Source organism: Gobius niger (assembly GCF_951799975.1).
Source record: "Gobius niger genome assembly, chromosome: 1".
NCBI lineage: Eukaryota > Metazoa > Chordata > Actinopteri > Gobiiformes > Gobiidae > Gobius > Gobius niger.
In genome coordinates, this window is record NC_136852.1 from 34575949 (window position 1) to 34596911 (window position 20963).

Genomic DNA, 20963 nt, shown 5'->3' on the forward strand with positions numbered 1-20963 from the left:
GAGAGTGTGAGAGAGAGTGTGTGAGAGAGAGAGAGTGTGAGAGAGAGTGTGAGAGAGAGTGTGAGAGAGAGTGTGAGAGAGAGTGTGAGAGAGAGAGTGTGAGAGAGAGTGTGAGAGATTGTGAGAATGCTGGTGGTTGGAGGGTTTGTTGGTGCAGATGTGTTCTGTCAGTTTACCCCAGAGGAAGCTTACCACCACTGTGTTTGGAGTGAACCAGTACAAGTCCGCTCCTCTGTCGATATGGGTAACCTATGTCATGTAAAAAGAACTACACGCATGTTGACGAGTGACGTCACGAGCACGTGATACTGAGCCGTGGCGCCAACTGGAGGGCAAAAGGAAAGCACAGGCCTTCATACTCCAAATAGAAATGTGCTAAAAACTTTGGTCCAAAGATCGCGCTAAATATATTAAAATCAATGTAGTAACACACACGCCCCTGTAGGCGACACCAACAAACGAAGGAAGGAGAGGAGCGGAACGTTTCATTGATGTAAGATCAGATTTAACATGTAGAAAGCAACAGCTGTGATCAGGAGACAGAATCAGCGACTGTGCCAGGACTCACTTCATGTTATTAGAGGTAAGAAAATACAAACCTGCTCCACATGCACAGACACAAAAAAGTTACTACCATCAAGTACCTAGTCGTGTCTGCAAAAGCCTCGCAGTAGATGTTTCTATCATGCGGCTCAAGAGAGGACGGTCCAGTCACAGCAGACTTTTGAACTGAGCACTTTCTAAATGTACAACAGGTCATTTTGTCCCAACTGTGGGGAAGCTTTCATCTTCTTTTGGTGAATTTTGGTGATTTTAATGATATTTAAGTGCTGATAATGATAATAAATTAATAGCCTAAATGTAATTGTTAAACTGGTTTAGGCGAAAATGATCGTCGGCACAAAGATGCTAGGTGGTCTGTAAGGCGACTGTTTTGCCGGTGGCTGTCTTTAGAACGAGGTTTTGAGTGGGCTGTGTTGATTGTGGAGGATTGAGGAGGTGAGCCTTTTGCCCTCCAGCGTAGTGCGCATGTGTGGGATCTCCAACAGTCAACAATAACGTTCAACGTGCGTATACAAATGAGCTTCCATTGCGTTCTTTATGTGATACAGGAAGACAAAGCGCTGTCCACCAGAGGGAGCCTGGACGACCTGTTTCCTGCTGAGGAGGAGGAGTCACACAGTAGGACCGCCCACACTCCCCACAGCAGTGCAGAGGCTGCGGCCCAGCAAGGCGGCTACGAGATCCCAGCCCGACTGCGCACACTGCACAACCTCGTCATCCAGTACGCCTCCCAGGGCCGCTACGAGGTGGCTGTGCCCCTTTGCAAACAGGTCAGACACACGTCCAGAATGTCCACACTCCATACATGTCCCACTGATGTCACACACGCCCCTCTCATGTCCCCCACACGCCCCTCTCATGTCCCCCACACTCCTCTCTCATGTCCCCCACACTCCTCTCTCATGTCCCCCACACGCTTCTCTCATGTCCCCCACACTCCTCTCTCATGTCCCCCACACTCCTCTCTCATGTCCCACACACGCCTCTCTCATGTCCCACACACGCCCCTCTCATGTCCCCCACACTCCTCTCTCATGTCCCACACATGCCTCTCTCATGTCCCCCACACTCCTCTCTCATGTCCCACACATGCCTCTCTCATGTCCCCCACACTCCTCTCTCATGTCCCCCACACTCCTCTCTCATGTCCCACACATCCTCTCTCATGTCCCCCACACTCCTCTCTCATGTCCCCACACACGCCTCTCTCATGTCCCCCACACTCCTCTCTCATGTCCCACACATGCCTCTCTCATGTCCCCCACACTCCTCTCTCATGTCCCCCACACTCCTCTCTCATGTCCCCCACACTCCTCTTTCATGTCCCACACATGCCTCTCTCATGTCCCCCACACGCCTCTCTCATGTCCCCCACACTCCTCTCTCATGTCCCCACACACTCCTCTTTCATGTCCCCCACACTCCTCTCTCATGTCCCACACACGCCTCTCTCATGTCCCCCACACTCCTCTCTCATGTCCCCCACACTCCTCTTTCATGTCCCCCACACTCCTCTCTCATGTCCCACACACGCCCCTCTCATGTCCCCCCCACTCCTCTCTCATGTCCCCACACACTCCTCTTTCATGTCCCCCACACTCCTCTCTCATGTCCCCCACACTCCTCTCTCATGTCCCACACACGCCTCTCTCATGTCCCCACACTCCTCTCTCATGTCCCCCACACTCCTCTCTCATGTCCCACACACGCCTCTCTCATGTCCCACACACGCCTCTCTCATGTCCCCCACACTCCTCTCTCATGTCCCCCACACGCCTCTCTCATGTCCCCCACACTCCTCTCTCATGTCCCACACACGCCCCTCTCATGTCCCCCACACTCCTCTCTCATGTCCCCCACACGCCTCTCTCATGTCCCCCACACTCCTCTTTCATGTCCCCCACACGCCTCTCTCATGTCCCCCACACTCCTCTCTCATGTCCCCCACACTCCTCTCATGTCCCCCACACTCCTCTTTCATGTCCCCCACACGCCCCTCTCATGTCCCCCACACTCCTCTCTCATGTCCCCCACACGCTTCTCTCATGTCCCCCACACTCCTCTCTCATGTCCCCCACACTCCTCTCTCATGTCCCCCACACTCCTCTCTCATGTCCCACACACGCCTCTCTCATGTCCCACACACGCCCCTCTCATGTCCCACACACGCCCCTCTCATGTCCCCCACACTCCTCTCTCATGTCCCCCACACTCCTCTCTCATGTCCCACACATGCCTCTCTCATGTCCCCACACACGCCTCTCTCATGTCCCCCACACTCCTCTCTCATGTCCCACACACGCCTCTCATGTCCCACACACTCCTCTTTCATGTCCCCCACACTCCTCTCTCATGTCCCACACACGCCTCTCATGTCCCCCACACTCCTCTCTCATGTCCCCCACACTCCTCTTTCATGTCCCCCACACTCCTCTCTCATGTCCCCCACACTCCTCTCTCATGTCCCACACACTCCTCTCTCATGTCCCACACACGCCTCTCATGTCCCCCACACTCCTCTCTCATGTCCCCCACACTCCTCTTTCATGTCCCCCACACTCCTCTCTCATGTCCCCCCCACTCCTCTCTCATGTCCCCACACACTCCTCTTTCATGTCCCCCACACTCCTCTCTCATGTCCCACACACTCCTCTCTCATGTCCCACACACGCCTCTCATGTCCCCCACACTCCTCTCTCATGTCCCCCACACTCCTCTTTCATGTCCCCCACACTCCTCTCTCATGTCCCCCCCACTCCTCTCTCATGTCCCCACACACTCCTCTTTCATGTCCCCCACACTCCTCTCTCATGTCCCCCACACTCCTCTCTCATGTCCCACACACGCCTCTCTCATGTCCCCCACACTCCTCTTTCATGTCCCCCACACGCCTCTCTCATGTCCCCCACACTCCTCTCTCATGTCCCCCACACTCCTCTCTCATGTCCCCCACACTCCTCTCTCATGTCCCCCACACTCCTCTCATGTCCCCCACACTCCTCTCTCATGTCCCCCACACTCCTCTCTCATGTCCCCCACACTCCTCTCTCATGTCCCACACACTCCTCTCTCATGTCCCCACACGCCCCTCTCATGTCCCCACACACGCCTCTCTCATGTCCCCCACACTCCTCTCTCATGTCCCCCACACTCCTCTCTCATGTCCCACACACTCCTCTCTCATGTCCCCACACGCCCCTCATGTCCCCACACACGCCTCTCTCATGTCCCCCACACTCCTCTCTCATGTCCCACACACGCCTCTCTCATGTCCCACACACTCCTCTTTCATGTCCCCCACATGCCCCTCTCATGTCCCTCTCATGTCCCACACATGCCCCTCTCATGTCCCTCTCATGTCCCTCTCATGTCCCTCTCATGTCCCTCTCATGCCCCTCTCATGTCCCTCTCATGCCCCTCTCATGTCCCACACATGCCCCTCTCATGTACCTCTCATGTCCCTCTCATGTCCCTCTCATGCCCCTCTCATGTCCCTCTCATGTCCCTCTCATGTCCCTCTCATGTCCCTCTCATGTCCCTCTCATGCCCCTCTCATGTCCCTCTCATGCCCCTCTCATGTCCCTCTCATGTCCCTCTCATGTCCCACACATGTCCCACACATGTCCCTCTCATGTCCCTCTCATATCCCTCTCATGTCCCTCTCATGTCCCACACATGCCCCTCTCATGTCCCTCTCATGTCCCTCTCATGCCCCTCTCATGTCCCACACATGTCCCTCTCATGTCCCTCTCATGTCCCTCTCATGTTCCTCTCATGTCCCTCTCATGTCCCTCTCATGTCCCTCTCATGTCCCACACATGTCCCTCTCATGTCCCTCTCATGTCCCACACATGTCCCTCTCATGTCCCTCTCATGTCCCTCTCATGTTCCTCTCATGTCCCTCTCATGTCCCTCTCATGTCCCTCTCATGTCCCTCTCATGTCCCTCTCATGTCCCTCTCATGTCCCTCTCATGTCCCTCTCATGTCCGCCTCATGTCCGCTGTGTTTTGAGCAGGCACTGGAGGACCTGGAGAAATCGTCTGGACACAATCATCCGGATGTGGCCACTATGCTCAACATCCTGGCTCTTGTGTACAGGTCTGTGTTCACCATGTCTTTGTTTACGTGTTGAGTGTCGCACTGTAGAGAGCCAACAGTCCAGACCATTGTTCATGATGTTTGTAGCACCAGCGTGTTCTATGTTATAGCTATTTACACATGCTATGGCTCCGTAGGTGAAAACAGTTTAATTCTACATGCCTCGGTTCCTGAGAAATCTAAGCTAAAAAGAGGCTAGTTTAGATCAAAATCCCAGATTTTTTTTCTAGGAACAGATATACTGTGTTTTTTATGAGAAACTCTCCTTTCTGATGAACTCTTCTCCTCTCTCCTCTCTGGACAGGCGCTTAGGTTATGGAAAGAGGCAAATATCTGTTTCAAGTCAATTTTCAAAGACAACATTGTTGACACGTTTTGAAACACTATTATCGTGTGTGCATTTAAACAACCTGGATGTTTCTCAGCCGTCCTTGGACTGATTGTAACCATTTAAAAAACTCAGAGAAACATTAAAATCTCATCTTGTTCGATCTTTCCATGGGAAGCCGCTCTGCTTTGTCAAACGCGGTCCAGAGAGCGCACAACTTGGTGCTTTTCTAATTTTAATTCCGTGTTAGCCGTTAGCTTCAAGACAAAAACACCTACCATGATGAGCAGAAAGTTTCCTCCAGTGAATCCTTTGCTCCTAGCCCATGTTTTTAACATCATGCTTGAGTACATCCGAAAAGAGCAGATTGGTAAGAGGTCTAAGCCCAAACCGGAGTGCGTCAGTGTCCGCCATGACAAGAAGCGTCGGAATAGTGCTGTCCGTGAGGAAGGAGGTAGGGAAAGGAGCCTCATTGCTTCCTATCTTCCCTTCTTAGCATAGGGACCTCTGGAGGTTCCTCACCAGTGAATAGGAGCTATGTGCCAACCCATAAGCCACCACACCCTCGAGTGATTGTTGATTAAGCAAGCCACACTTTATAAAAGTGACAACGAGTCACCACAGTACAGTCACATGTCACTGTTTTAAAGAGCCGCCCTATTTGGTGGAATATTGGAACAGAGCATGTTTTATTTCTGTGATGAAGCTGTATCTGTGGAAGATAAACCTGAAACATTGTCTGTTTTCTGTGTGGCTTCATATCATTATTGTGGTTCATGTTTGAGTCATTAAAGTCCGTGGCTGCAATAGGAGTGTTTTTTGTAGTCCAATACTATGTGGGTGATGCAGTTTTTATGAAACAGCTGTTGGTGATGTCGCTTCCCCTGTTGTTTCCGCCGGTGCGTGAGGACGGTCGGATTGGGCAAACGCATCTTCCTAACTGCAGAGGGATCTAACAGTTGAACTTATCACATCAGAAGTGTTAGGAGCTAGGATCAAGAGGAGCTACGTATTTGAGGAATTCAGACACAACCAGTGAGTGCCTCAGTAACCCTGCCTGCCATGGAATCTGGTTACAGTTGTGCTCAAAAGTTTACATACCTTGGCAGAATGTTTGATTTTTTTGTGCCTTTTTCACTCATAGTTAGTGGTTGTGCAAAGCCATTTATGGTCAAACAACTGAGTTTCTAAATCAGCCTACTTTAACAGTACGATGATTACGCTTAAAGGGACTAGACGGAGTTTAAAAATGACAAAATGATGTGTTTTTCTCCCCCTACATGTTTCAGCAATGTCCTAATGAGAAGAAAGAGCCCAGACCTTTTCACCACATCATGCCATGCACCGTCATGCACAAGCTAAATATAGAGACTGCAGTTACACGTAAGACCTGAGGTGGCAGTACTGAGTACAAACATTTCAACTTGCATCTAGTCCCTTTTAATCTTTCGTGATCAAAGGTTCAAAGGTTTTCATACCTAGTCGAAGGCATTCAACTATTTCACGCTTTTCATCAAAAGAGAGATCCTTTTTCATCCCTATATTGCTTGAAAATGGTGGTCTGCTTAATCATGGTAAACGTCCTTTTTCATTAGTTTTTCCTTTTGCTGTCTGTGATAATTAGTGATCTGTTTTTTTTTTTTTTTTACCTTTATGGCACTGAAATACAATTTGCATTATAATTCTTAACGTAGTGCAAGGGGAGTCTCCCATTTCTTGGGCATCTCTCTATGGGTTTGTCCCATTTCCTGTGCACTTGAGGACAGTGCTTTATTGGAGTCCGTCTGTGCTGCTTATCTGTCGGCATCGGCCTGTGCATTCACCTGGTGTTCACTGTGTCTACTCTGCTACAGTGTTTTGGTCACTGTGGTTTGTGATTGGTGTCTTCTGAGTCCACTCAGTGAGTTCTGTACTCAGGATTCCTTGTACCATGGTTGGTATTAGTCATTCAGTGCTCAAAACACTGCCTCTGGCATTCAGAAGGGATGAAATAGAACAAAAGTTATGTACGTAACTACGGTTCTATTAAACCCGAATGACCGCCAGAGCTTCTCTGTCACTCAGAATCCTTGCGTTTCTGCGAGAAGAGGCTCGGATGACTTGGGACTATAGCCTCCTGATTGGTCAAACGTGGGTCACAGTGTGACTTTGTTGGTATTACTACTCGAACAGCAACTTTTGATCAGGGTCATTTTGGTAGTTTCTTTTGTCACTATGATTTAAATTGATCATAAATGGCTTTGCACAACCACTACCTATGAGTGTGTTATCACTCATGTACTCTGAAAACAAAATTCTGTGAGGGCATGTTAACTTTTGAGCACAACTGTATTAAGTTTTTTTAGACAAGCCGCTGCTACTAGGGAAATGACGGAGACGGGATGAGCAGCGCCTCCTAAGGACCCACTCTGAGTCATGTGAAGCTTGCGTACATGGTAAAGGGTAAACGTTGCATTTCTGTTAAAGTGACCCTGTGTAAGTCGTGAAATGTGTCTATAACCTCGTCCCTGTGAAATGGGATCAGATTCGTGGGAAGATATTTTTGTTAGGGCGTGCTGAGGGACAAAATTTACCTTGTGCATATTTCCTATTTATTAATATTGCCTGCAGTTCGCAAACTATCCACCAGTGGGTGCTGCTGCACCCTCAGCACTCTGGGTTCCCACGGCATCGATTGGGATGCTACAAGTGTCTTAGGAAAGCTAGGAATAACGAATTGAGACCACTACTACACAACTAACTTTTATTTAGTGGCTTTATCTTTCTGTTTGTACGTAATCGAAAAATCAGGTACAGTACACTTTTCACTTATTTTTCAACAGGGACCAAAATAAATACAAGGAAGCGGCAAACCTGCTGAATGACGCACTGGCAATCCGAGAGAGGACTCTGGGAATGCACCACCCTGCGGTAGGAGCTCCACCATAGGCTGCATGCATTGTCTTGTTAAACACCACTTAATATTTGAATTTATCTCTTATAATCAGTGCTTCATTTGATCCCCGTTTGGGGGAACGCATTTCTCCAAGTTTTAACGTGTTTAATGAGAGTGTTCCGGCAAATGTTTTGGCCTGTTCCCCGAATCCATCACATCAGACTTGAAGTGTTCCTGAAACTACAAGTTCACAAATTAAGCACTGTTTCTAATCATACATTTTACATAATACCGGTATTTAACAATATATCACAGTTTGTTTATCGCCTGTTTCGCTGCGTGTTTATCGCCTGTTTCGCTGCGTGTTTATCGCCTGTTTCGCTGCGTGTTTATCGCGTGTTTCGCTGCGTGTTTATCGCGTGTTTCGCTGCGTGTTTATCGCCTGTTTCGCTGCGTGTTTATTGCCTGTTTTGCTGCGTGTTTATCACCTGTTTCGCTGCGTGTTTATCGCCTGTTTCGCTGCGTGTTTATCGCCTGTTTTGCTGCGTGTTTATCGCCTGTTTCGCTGCGTGTTTATCGCCTGTTTCGCTGTGTGTTTATCGCCTGTTTTGCTGCGTGTTTATCGCCTGTTTCGCTGCGTGTTTATCGCCTGTTTCGCTGCGTGTTTATCGCCTGTTTCGCTGCGTGTTTATCGCCTGTTTCGCTGCGTGTTTATCGCGTGTTTCGCTGCGTGTTTATCGCCTGTTTCGCTGCGTGTTTATCGCCTGTTTCGCTGCGTGTTTATCGCCTGTTTCGCTGCGTGTTTATCGCCTGTTTCGCTGCGTGTTTATCGCGTGTTTCGCTGTGTGTTTATCGCGTGTTTCGCTGCGTGTTTATCGCGTGTTTCGCTGCGTGTTTATCACCTGTTTTGCTGCGTGTTTATCACCTGTTTTGCTGCGTGTTTATCGCCTGTTTTGCTGCGTGTTTATCGCCTGTTTCGCTGCGTGTTTATCGCCTGTTTCGCTGCGTGTTTATCGCCTGTTTCGCTGCGTGTTTATCGCCTGTTTCGCTGCGTGTTTATCGCCTGTTTCGCTGTGTGTTTATCGCCTGTTTTGCTGTGTGTTTATCGCCTGTTTTGCTGTGTGTTTATCGCCTGTTTTGCTGCGTGTTTATCGCCTGTTTTGCTGTGTGTTTATCGCCTGTTTCGCTGCGTGTTTATCGCCTGTTTTGCTGCGTGTTTATCGCCTGTTTTGCTGTGTGTTTATCGCCTGTTTCGCTGCGTGTTTATCGCGTGTTTCGCTGCGTGTTTATCGCCTGTTTTGCTGCGTGTTTATCGCCTGTTTCGCTGCGTGTTTATCGCCTGTTTCGCTGCGTGTTTATCGCCTGTTTCGCTGCGTGTTTATCGCCTGTTTTGCTGTGTGTTTATCGCCTGTTTCGCTGCGTGTTTATAGCGTGTTTCGCTGCGTGTTTATCGCCTGTTTTGCTGCGTGTTTATCGCCTGTTTCGCTGCGTGTTTATCGCCTGTTTCGCTGCGTGTTTATCGCCTGTTTCGCTGCGTGTTTATCGCCTGTTTCGCTGCGTGTTTATAGCCTGTTTTGCTGTGTGTTTATCGCCTGTTTCGCTGCGTGTTTATCGCGTGTTTCGCTGCGTGTTTATCGCCTGTTTTGCTGCGTGTTTATCGCCTGTTTCGCTGCGTGTTTATCGCCTGTTTCGCTGCGTGTTTATCGCCTGTTTCGCTGCGTGTTTATCGCCTGTTTTGCTGCGTGTTTATCGCCTGTTTCGCTGCGTGTTTATCGCCTGTTTTGCTGCGTGTTTATCGCCTGTTTCGCTGCGTGTTTATCGCCTGTTTCGCTGCGTGTTTATCGCCTGTTTCGCTGCGTGTTTATCGCCTGTTTTGCTGCGTGTTTATCGCCTGTTTTGCTGCGTGTTTAGCGCCTGTTTCGCTGCGTGTTTATCGCCTGTTTTGCTGCGTGTTTATCGCCTGTTTTGCTGCGTGTTTATCGCCTGTTTCGCTGCGTGTTTATCGCCTGTTTCGCTGCGTGTTTATCGCCTGTTTCGCTGCGTGTTTATCGCCTGTTTCGCTGCGTGTTTATCGCCTGTTTCGCTGTGTGTTTATCGCGTGTTTCGCTGCGTGTTTATCGCCTGTTTCGCTGCGTGTTTATCGCGTGTTTCGCTGCGTGTTTATCGCCTGTTTTGCTGCGTGTTTATCGCCTGTTTCGCTGCGTGTTTATCGCCTGTTTTGCTGCGTGTTTATCACCTGTTTCACTGCGTGTTTATCGCCTGTTTCGCTGCGTGTTTATCGCCTGTTTCGCTGCGTGTTTATCGCCTGTTTCGCTGCGTGTTTATCGCCTGTTTCGCTGCGTGTTTATCGCCTGTTTCGCTGCGTTGTTTATCGCCTGTTTCGCTGCGTGTTTATCGCCTGTTTAGCTGCGTTGTTTATCGCCTGTTTCGCTGCGTGTTTATCGCCTGTTTCGCTGCGTGTTTATCGCCTGTTTTGCTGCGTGTTTATCGCCTGTTTCGCTGCGTGTTTATCGCCTGTTTCGCTGCGTGTTTATCGCCTGTTTCGCTGCGTGTTTATCGCCTGTTTTGCTGCGTGTTTATCACCTGTTTTGCTGCGTGTTTATCGCCTGTTTCACTGCGTGTTTATCGCTTGTTTCGCTGCGTGTTTATCACCTGTTTTGCTGCGTGTTTATCGCCTGTTTCACTGCGTGTTTATCACCTGTTTTGCTGCGTGTTTATCGCCTGTTTCGCTGCGTGTTTATCACCTGTTTTGCTGCGTGTTTATCGCCTGTTTTGCTGCGTGTTTATCGCCTGTTTCGCTGCGTGTTTATCGCCTGTTTTGCTGCGTGTTTATCGCCTGTTTCGCTGCGTGTTTATCACCTGTTTTGCTGCGTGTTTATCGCCTGTTTTGCTGCGTGTTTATCGCCTGTTTCGCTGCGTGTTTATCGCCTGTTTCGCTGCGTGTTTATCGCCTGTTTTGCTGTGTGTTTATCGCCTGTTTCACTGCGTGTTTATCACCTGTTTTGCTGCGTGTTTATCACCTGTTTCGCTGCGTGTTTATCACCTGTTTTGCTGCGTGTTTATCACCTGTTTTGCTGCGTGTTTATCGCCTGTTTTGCTGCGTGTTTATCGCCTGTTTCGCTGCGTGTTTATCGCCTGTTTCGCTGCGTGTTTATCGCCTGTTTCGCTGCGTGTTTATCGCCTGTTTTGCTGCGTGTTTATCACCTGTTTCGCTGCGTGTTTATCGCCTGTTTCGCTGCGTGTTTATCGCCTGTTTCGCTGCGTGTTTATCGCCTGTTTCGCTGCGTGTTTATCACCTGTTTCGCTGCGTGTTTATCGCCTATTTCGCTGCGTGTTTATCGCCTGTTTCGCTGCGTGTTTATCGCCTGTTTCGTCACCATAGTTTAATAGATCTGTGTGTCCAGGTGGCGGCGACTCTCAACAACCTGGCTGTGCTGTACGGAAAGCGAGGGAAGTACAAAGACGCCGAGCCTTTGTGTAAGAGAGCTCTGGAGATCCGGGAGAAGGTACGCAGCCTGTGCTCTGGCAGTGAGGCTGAGGACAGGACTGAAGCTCTGACTCACTGTGGCTCCTTCAGGTGCTGGGGGCGGAGCACCCGGACGTGGCCAAGCAGCTCAACAACCTGGCTCTGCTGTGCCAGAACCAGGGCAAGTACAGCGAGGTGGAGCGCTACTACGAGCGGGCACTCCACATCTACCAGAGCCAGCTGGGGCCTGACGACAGCAACGTGGCCAAGACCAAGAACAACCTGGTAACCAAGTTACTGCAGTCAGTCATGTGGTTAGTTCATGTAAAATGTATGTCCATGTAACATGGTAAGCTAAGTGGTCAGTCCTGTGGTTGGTTGTGTAGTGACTAGTGAGTGGCTAAACTTCAATACTGTAAATGTCACACACGTATGTCTGTCCTCTGTCCTCATCCTTAACCATCGTGTCTAGAAAGCAGGCACAGACGTACTGGCATGTTTCTTGTTTACTGCACTCTTGCTCGAACACATTACATGTTATACACATATATGTAGTAGCACATGTGACAGTGCTCCGAGTAGAGACATTTACTATGACATAATACAGTAAACAGACAGAGCTCCTCTTCTTGCCTTGTACGCAGCATCAGGATGTGCCTGTTTTCCATCACCCGGATGATATTTTGTGTTGTGTTGTTGTGTTGTGGTTTTGCAGGCGTCGTGTTACCTGAAACAGGGCAAATACCGTGAGGCGGAGGCACTCTACAAAGAGATCCTTAGCCGTGCACACGCTAAAGACGGCACTGCTGTGGAGGGTACGTACTCAGGACAGGACAGGTCCACCAAAACATTTTCTCAATCCAATACGAGTACTTTCAGTACTCGCCGATACCGAAATGACTACAGGCATTTCAAAGGTGCAGTCCTTATAGGGTATGTTGTTCAAAACAGAAAGGGTTGGTTATTACAAAATCATATTGTAAGAGACGTTTTATTAGAATTTTATTGTAAAGATAATGCCATTACAGCAATATTTATATAATTTAGTCACTTTTTGGTAATCAGCCTGTGTAAGGGCTTTCCAATGCTTTATCTTGTATGGAAATAGATAGATATAGATATAGATACATGGATGGATTGATGTTCCGAGACATTTCCCACGCTACTCCTCCTCTGCTCCTCCCTGAAGTGGTTCTGTTATAAAGCCTGATGGCACGAGAGACAAAGGAGTTCTTTAATCTGTCCTTGAAGCACCTCAGAGATAGGAGTCTGGAGCTCACGCCACTGAGTTAAGGATCGCCCCCTGATCTCGGAGAGATCCAACCACCGCACCCGCCTTCTTAATGAGCCGGTTCAGCCTCTGAGTGTCCCTTTTTCCTTGCACAAATGACAGCATAAAAAGGACACTGGACACAATGGACTGATAAAAACGTACAATAACTTAGAAAAGACCCTGAAGATCCTTCTAAGAAAGTACCTTTGTCCTCCACACATGACGTTGTGTGTTCCTCCCAAACTATTCAGCTTTGGGTCCATCAGTCCACTGAACATTTGTCCAGTAGTGCTGTGGAGCATCTAAGAGCTCTTTCGCAAACCAAGGTTGAACAGTTTGGGAGGAACACACAATGTCATGTGTGGAGGAAAAATGGAACAGCAACAACATCAAAACCCTCTCGTCACTGTGAAGTCTGGAGCAGGAGCATCATGGTGTGGGGCTGTTTTGTTGCCTAAATATTGGAGTGCTCAGCGGCAGATGGAGACACTCGCTGGTGGCCACAAAGAGTCTGTGAATACGCAGCATGAGCTGGAAAACACTGGAAAAATCCAACGAAACACTGTCCAAAGAATACAAAAAGGTTCAGGATAAATGCATGGATCTGGAAAACAGAAGACGCAGATCGAGCAGGATCGTAGGGGTCGAAGAAGATGCTGAAACGGGAAACCCTACTCACTTTGTGACAGATGTTTTGATGCAGACGCTGGAAAGAGAACATTTTTGTTCCCCCCCTCCGAGTACACAGAGCACTTGGTCCAAAACCCCTGTCCCCGTCCTTTTCTTAACCGTCTGCATTACTACGCCAACTACTACGACAAAAAGAAGAACCTAAGACTATCCAGAGAAAAAGGCTATTTTTTTTACAATGGCTCTCGAGTACATATATTTCCAGATATGTCCCCAGAAGTCAATAAACTCTGTGCATCATTCGAGCGAGTCAAAGCTAAGCTGGGTGCTGCAAAGATCCTGTACAGTCTTTATTATCCTGCGATGTTGAACATCACAGTGGAAAGAACCAGACGCGTGTTTGCTGATCGGCAAGATGCTGAGAGGTTTGCTGTGGGCATTGAGCTGGTTGCAACAGATGAAGAAAACTAAACCTTTGGATGAGACTTGACCCACGTCAAAGATGTGTCTGGGAGCAGAGACAATTGACTGAAGATTTTGCCAGGACTGCAAGACCAAGACCAGACTGCAAGTAACTGCATTCTTTGCAGGTGCTTTTTCTTTATATTATATATAACTTGTCTGGTATGTGTATTTTACTTACACCAATTATATATTGTTGGAATGCTTTTTTTTTTTAATTATTATTATTTATGTTTTAGGCAATGGCTGGCCCTGGCAAAAGTGTATTTCTGTTTTTTTTTTTTAGTATCTTGATAAAGCTCCCAGACAGTCTAGTAACTAGCATAGATGTCACAGTAATCTCTTGGAATTGCAAAGGTCTTAATGGGTTTTTGAAGTGAGGAAATATTTTTCCCATCTAGAGAAACTGGGTACAGATTGGTTTTCTACTGGAGACTCATCTCAGACTAAGGAAAAAATGGATAGGACAGATTCACCATTCTAATTTTAGCGCAAAAAGCCATTATAGTTAAAAAGACAGTACCATTTGTTATGAATAAAGTCATTCCAGACAGTTGGGGCAGATACATTATTGTAGCAGGAACACTTTAGAATGATCCAATAGGTTTGCGTTCACGATTTAGAATGTGATGATGTCATAATGATGACATGTCTTTGTATCTTTATTTAGTAGAAAACTATATTCATAAATCAGTGTTTGTTAAAGTTGTTTTTGAATAATTACAGAAAGTTTAGATTTTTCTCCAAATTGTTTTTCCCCTGAACTGTTTTCAAACATGACCATATATGGGCGTCTGTATAGATATCTATAGAAAGCTGAATTATGAATATAGTTTTCTACTAAATAAAGATACAAGGACGTGGAGAGGAGCAAAGTAGTTCAACATCCCTCTTTATTAGTCGTTCAGCCCAGCATTACCCATTTACTATACTTCTACTTTACTTCATATCAACTAAATTCAAGTATCTGGGGATCAACTTTACACAGGATTATTCTGGTCTTTCTAAACAGAATTTCACCACACACATTGTACAAACAAACAAAACAGAATTTGGACAAATGGGGAAACCTCCCAGTTTCTCTAGCACAGTGGTTCTCAACCTCCCTTTATAACAGTTAAAGGGGTTTGTGACCCCCCGCTCGGGTCACACCGTGAGAAAGAGGAACATTAGCCTACATAATTCTTAAAAAAAAAAAAAAATGGCTAAAATGAAATTCAACAAACTACAAACAAATAATGGCACTCTGGTAAAACAGCAAACACATGCTACAATAAAATATTAGATTATATGCTAATGAAAATATGGCTATTGTATCTAAATGATCTGGCGACCCCCCAAATTTGTCTCGTGACTCCTTTTTTTTTTTAGTGCCACGAGGTGTCCACGCTCATCGTCCTCTGAGGCGCGCGCACGTGTCAGAGGTGCACGGCAACACAATGCATGCAAAAAAGAATCATGAATATCTCCAAAACGAAGATTTTTACAGCACAAACGATTGACATCAACTCATCACCCACACCCGGGCGCACTTCACACTTCATATCCAAGCAGCACTCTGACAACTCAAGTTATGAAAATACAGCTTGAGTACAGCCTGCTCTACCTTTCTTATGCCCTGTGCTCACATCTTGGTTATTGTTTCTCAGCTTACAGCTAAACTTTACTCTGCTCCTCTTGTAAACAATGACTTGAGCAATGTGAGCAGTTAGTATTAGGTATTGGTCTATCCCTCGACAGCACTGGTCCATTCTGGGTAGGTTCAGCAGGTTAATCACAAAATCAAATCTTTAGAACAGGTGTAGTTAGAAAATGTCTTGAATTGTATAATTTTGATGAGAACTATGATTGTGCACTGAAGTGTAATCATCTTCGCACCAGCCTCAGGTGTCCCCCATGGGAAAGTGTATACAAAGATGACCTGCTGACCTGGTGATCAACCATAGAACTGCCTCAGTGTTAAAGGGCTTCATATCAGGCTGGACCAGGGAGGGGGGTCGACGGGGGAAATATGACTGGGAGTGGAGGGGTTAGAAACTTCTCTGTCAGTCTCACTCATATGTTTATTATTTAGTTATTTGTTTTTCTCAAATGATCTTTCTACTGCTCATAATAAATCGCCAAAGACAAACTGTTTGATCTTCCTTGTTGGTGGTTTTCTGCAGTTACACAGGGTTCAACCATAGATAGATACAGGAGATAGACGGTAGCCATGCAGCCCCAATCATGGTAATGGGGCCACGTGGTCTGTGAAATGAACATGGCACACGCATGTGTCACCTGACTCCGAGTGGATCCTTAGGAGATCCAGCTTACTGATGTGATTTTTGTCTGGTTATCCTCCAGGTGAGGCCAGCGCCGGCTGGTTAGGGACAGCAGAGGGGACATGTGGACCAGGCGGACTGCGGCGTAGCGGCTCCTTCACCAAACTCCGGGAGTCGCTCCGGCGCAGCAGTGAAAAGCTGGTCCGTAAACTCCGAGGAGGAGAGGAGGACACGCCACCTCGGAGCGCAGGGTAACCGTCATGTCAGCTTTACAAAGAGAACTAATAACAGTGTGATTAACCAGGGGTGTAACAATCTGTAACAGATCAATATTATCACACATGAAAAGTGTGAGTGAGCACTTTACATCAGCATCTGATTCTTCTGTGATACACACAGTACAGCCCAGTGCTGCTGATGTAAACACTATCATCTGATTCTTCTGTGATACACACAGTACAGCCCAGTGCTGCTGATGTAAACACTATCATCTGATTCTTCTGTGATACACACAGTACAGCCCAGTGCTGCTGATGTAAACACTATCAGACGTACTAAGCCCATTTACAGCTGCATGTCAGACTAAAAAGAAGCATGTACCCACATATGAGCAAATACTCACAGAACGAGCGTTACAGACAAGTCTTATTCACAGAGCATCAACAACGAGGCAAAAGTTTACTCCATAAACGGCATTCAGTTACAAAACAGCAGACTATTACCTAACCGATGCATTTACCCTCAGCACAATGAATGAGACTGAACAGGACATAAACGACTCCTTTATGCTGTCATGTCAAACTCCATAAACACATGTCAGCTTCCTCACTTCATCTTGTGTCGCCATCAAAATGTCCCGTTGCAAAGTTGTCCAAAAAACAGAATATCTGTACAATCCACTGGTATTAGCTACTTTCCAAAGTGTTGCATATGTGCTGGAGGCGGGAGCCACGTGTTCATCACTGTCATTACGTCTTGCTGTATGTCATTCAGTATTTGGTACTTGGGGCCACAATAACTGCGCCTCAAGGCAGTTTTGGACAGACGCTGACGGGCCGGCCCTTTTTCAGGTGCGTTGAGAGAAATGAGGCCTTGGCAAAGCCTTTGGATCATGCATGATGTTTATAACAACATTTTCTTGATGACCTAATTGGTTTTCATTGAAAATGATTCTTGATAAAGTATTATTAATAGATTGTTACTCTATAAAGAAGACCAGTTCTATTCACAATTATTTAGAGCCAGCATAGTGCTCCACAGCGCCATCTGGTGGGGCCAGGTCCCAGAGACGTCGCTGCACATTAGGATAAATAATGAAATGTGGCTGACATCCAGGCAGGGCCGCAGGGAGACACAGGGGGAGGGGCTTAAAGAGCTGTTGGAACTAAACAGAGATTTGGGTAAAGCCTTTTGCTTTTACTATTTTAAAGGAATAGGCCAGCTTCACATCACCGCGTGGTTTCACTTTGCTTTTCGCACGGAAACTAAACAGCTTCAAAGTGTGGATGTCACATGAAGAATAATACTTTTCATTATTGTTAGATAAGAATAAAGAACAGGCGTGTCCAGAGTAGGTTAGAAAGAGCTCCTTCTTCACAGATTTGGTGCAAACATGACATCTGTTCAGACGCTCAGGGGGTGCGTTTGTTTTCTCCGCAGGGACAGCGCGGACACGTCCAGCTCTTACTTTTTTTTTTTTGCCTTTATTTCTTTCTAACAACAGAACTAATGAAAAAGCTGTTTTACAAATCAAAATCAGGCCCTAAGGCATTACATTACAGATGTCGGGCAGTGCTCTTCCTGTTTGACACTATGACGTAAAACCATCAGTGTCACAAGCCAGCAGAGGGCGGAGCCTCAGAGAGCAGGATTCAGGAGGATTACTGAGAGCTGCGTGAATGAAGCCACAAACCACTCTGGGGTGTTTTTGAGAAGGAAATAGCATAACAACATGGCTAAAAGTTCCAAAAAGTCGATTGTGCATGATACAGGACCTTTAAGGGGACATCGCCCAACCCTTGTAGCACTTTGGCCCTCCTTCCTCTTCTCTGTGGGGTCAAACAGGGTGAGGTTAGAAGCGACCAAGCTCTTATATATTGTAAGGTGTATAGGTGTAAGAACACCTTAAGGCATATTCATACTCCACAAGACGCAAGAACTGTGTTCTCGTTCTTTTTGCCTCAAGAACAAGAACAAAGTTCTCGCGTCTTGTGGAGTATGAATATGCCTTTACTCGCGTAACAGTATTTAAATAGAGAAAACATGGAAGAGCTTGGTCGCTTCTAACTTCACTTCTAACCTGGCCCCATAGAGGAGAGGAGGAGAGGCTAAATGCTTACAACATATTTGGTCTTTACCAAACAGGTACGCATCAACTCGTCTAAGGTAAGAACATATCTCGGTATGTAAGAACTGTGACCTGTTGCTTTAATTTATTTGTGTCAGCCTTGAGGGCTGCTTTACATGTGGAGTACCTGCAGCGCCCTGCAGAAACACACACTTTCACAACCGTTCCACCACTGGGCTGGGACTGAAAACCGGAGCATCTGTTGAGAATATCTGGGGTCTAGTGTCGCCTTGTTTTAAAAGCTGAACTCATGAAGGGCATGCTCATTGTGGATTTTTTTTTAAATACACTAATAAGGCTTATTGGAACAGAATCGATAACAAAACTTTGGACACACAAAATATAATCTAAAGAAATAAAAGACATGGAGCATCAGGGTGTTGTAGCCAATAAACCATTACAGAGATGATGCGTTCACCCGACTGTGTTGACTCATACACTTCACTGATTTGTTTGCACTACTGCCCCATCATGTGGACACATATATATTTACACACATATGCATTGCTTGTAATACATAATATTAATCTAAGCACAACTTATAAAATAGAAAATATAACCGGTAATAAATGTTGTTTGCTCCAGCTGACAGTGTGTCTCCACAGGATGAAGAGGGCCAGGTCTCTGAACATGCTTCCTGTCGGAACCATTGAGCAGGAGCAGGTAACTCACCAACGCAGAACATCACTGTGGCTTTTCACTTTCTGTGACAGCAAAATGTGCAAATCCCTTGTTTCGAAGCTAATATAGTTTGAAACTTTGAACAACCCCTGTCTATTTTGTCAACCTTCCATTTGAGTTACTTTTTTTTTTTCTGTATTTATTTATTTGTTCGTGAAGTGCGTATTAATGAACATACATGGATCCATGTAAACACGCCACACTTGTACATACCAGACACACTATGACACTTTTAAGGTTCAGCTGATTCATTACTAACTAGATTGTAACCCCAGTCTTCCTCTGAGAATCCGGCCTTTCTCTTCTGTTGCTGATGCAGTTTTCCTTCTGTCCTCAGCGGTGGAGTGGACAGAGCGGGGTCAGCTCCAGCTCTCACTTGGGCCGGAGGGGCTCGTACGGCGGGGCCAGCTAACGCTTCAGACTGTTTCTATCCCGGTGTTGACACGCAGACCTGCCCTGCTCCTGAAGAGGGCCTCGGCCACACGTTTGGACTCTATCATTAGAAACGTATGTGTGAAGGAGTTTGCACTGTATTTGAGACAAAAATCAACTGCAGCTGCTTTTGACTCCATTTTAGCGCACACTCCCTACTGTCTACATCATTTACCAACACTAGTTAAAGCACTGATGTACAGGTGAAACTTAAACAATTAGAATATCATTCAAAAGTTTATTTATTTCTGTAATACAACTTAAAACGTGAAACTAGTGATATAGACTCATTGCATGCAGTGAGATATGTCAAGCCTTTGTTTTCATTGTGATGATTTTGGCTCACAGTTTGTAAAAAAAAAACAAATTCAAAATCTCAGAAAATGTGAATATTGTGAAAAGGGACTATACTGTAGCTCAAAGTGTCTCCTTTCATCAGCTAATGAATCCAAAACACCTGCAAAGGTCCCTGAAGCTTTACTTGGTCTCTCAGTCTGGTTCAGTAGAATTCACCTTCATGGGGAAGACCTGCTGACCTGACAGTTGTGCAGAAAACCATCACTGACAAAAGCCTCAAAAGGTCAGAGAGAAGAAGTTGGATGTTCTCAAAGTGCTGGATCAAAGCACATTCATAGAAAGTTAAGTGGAAGAAAAACGTGCACAAGCCGCAGGGATGAGCTCAGTCTGGAGAGGATTGTAAAGGCCATTCAAAAGTGTGGGGGACCTTCACAAGGAGTGGTCTGAGGCTGCAGTCGGTGCATCAAGAGCCTCCACACAGACAGATCCTGGGCATGGGCTTCAGATTCCTCTGGACTTAAAAAACGCTTCTGACGTTTGTTGTTCTGGAGAAGCTTAACCAGAGTCAGCGTAAGCGTCTACCAGGAGATTTTAGAGAACTTCGTGCCAGGTGCCAAGTGCTGCTAGAAAATGACGTCAGAATCTCCATAAAGCTTAAGTACCAAAATGTGGTTCAGTGACCATCAGATTACTGTGCTTGATTGACCAGCAGACTTGCCTGACCTGAACCCCAGGGGTTAAAGTCGGGCACCTTCCCATGACAAAAAAAAAAAGTTTATGATTTCGACTTTTTTCGGCCACATACAACATCCGGCCTGTGAGATCGATGCATAATAATAATGCAAAAATAATAGGTTGGGCCTACTCGATAGGCCCAGGGGCCAGTTCTGGCTCGCCAAACAATTAAATCTGGCCCGCGCCTCATTTTTCATGAAAATATATATTTTTTCCGGCATAACCTGCGCTGCATTGGCGTCGTCATCTCCCAGCATGGGCGCAAGTGAAAACGTGGCCTCGGATTATCCCATGCAGAAGCAGGACTCTTTGTGTTTTCCTGCGGGTAAGGGAGTTGTGGGTGTTTGTAAAGCAGGCAATGAAGCTCATGGTGCGTGAGTTTTGGAAACTGAACACGATCGGACAGCCAGTGCAGTGCAACCAGTCAACACGCTAAACCTCGCTATCTGGGCTCTAACTTCACCTAATAACATCGGAATCATGAATCTGACAGGTGCATTTCTCTTCCTT

At 46.7% G+C, this 20963-nt stretch overlaps 1 protein-coding gene across 2 annotated transcripts in view; it reads left to right on the forward strand.

Annotated features, from left to right (window-relative positions):
* The window catches only part of klc3 (kinesin light chain 3), a 30888-nt gene extending 11366 nt beyond the window's left edge, over positions 1-19522 (forward strand). The window contains exons 5-14 of one of the 2 annotated variants that reach the window (XR_013793020.1): positions 1113-1334; positions 4581-4663; positions 7814-7901; positions 11271-11372; positions 11444-11617; positions 12048-12147; positions 16044-16212; positions 18914-18971; positions 19327-19473; positions 19509-19522. Coding sequence is in view for 1 of the 2 variants with exons in the window: in XM_079559793.1 (XP_079415919.1) it covers positions 1113-1334; positions 4581-4663; positions 7814-7901; positions 11271-11372; positions 11444-11617; positions 12048-12147; positions 16044-16212; positions 18914-18971; positions 19327-19401 (1071 nt within the window). In the remaining variant the exon portion in view is untranslated. Of the gene's footprint in view, positions 1-1112; positions 1335-4580; positions 4664-7813; positions 7902-11270; positions 11373-11443; positions 11618-12047; positions 12148-16043; positions 16213-18913; positions 18972-19326 lie in introns of both variants that reach the window. The other variant, XM_079559793.1, reaches the window with a different exon arrangement.
* Positions 19523-20963: the final 1441 nt, after the last annotated feature.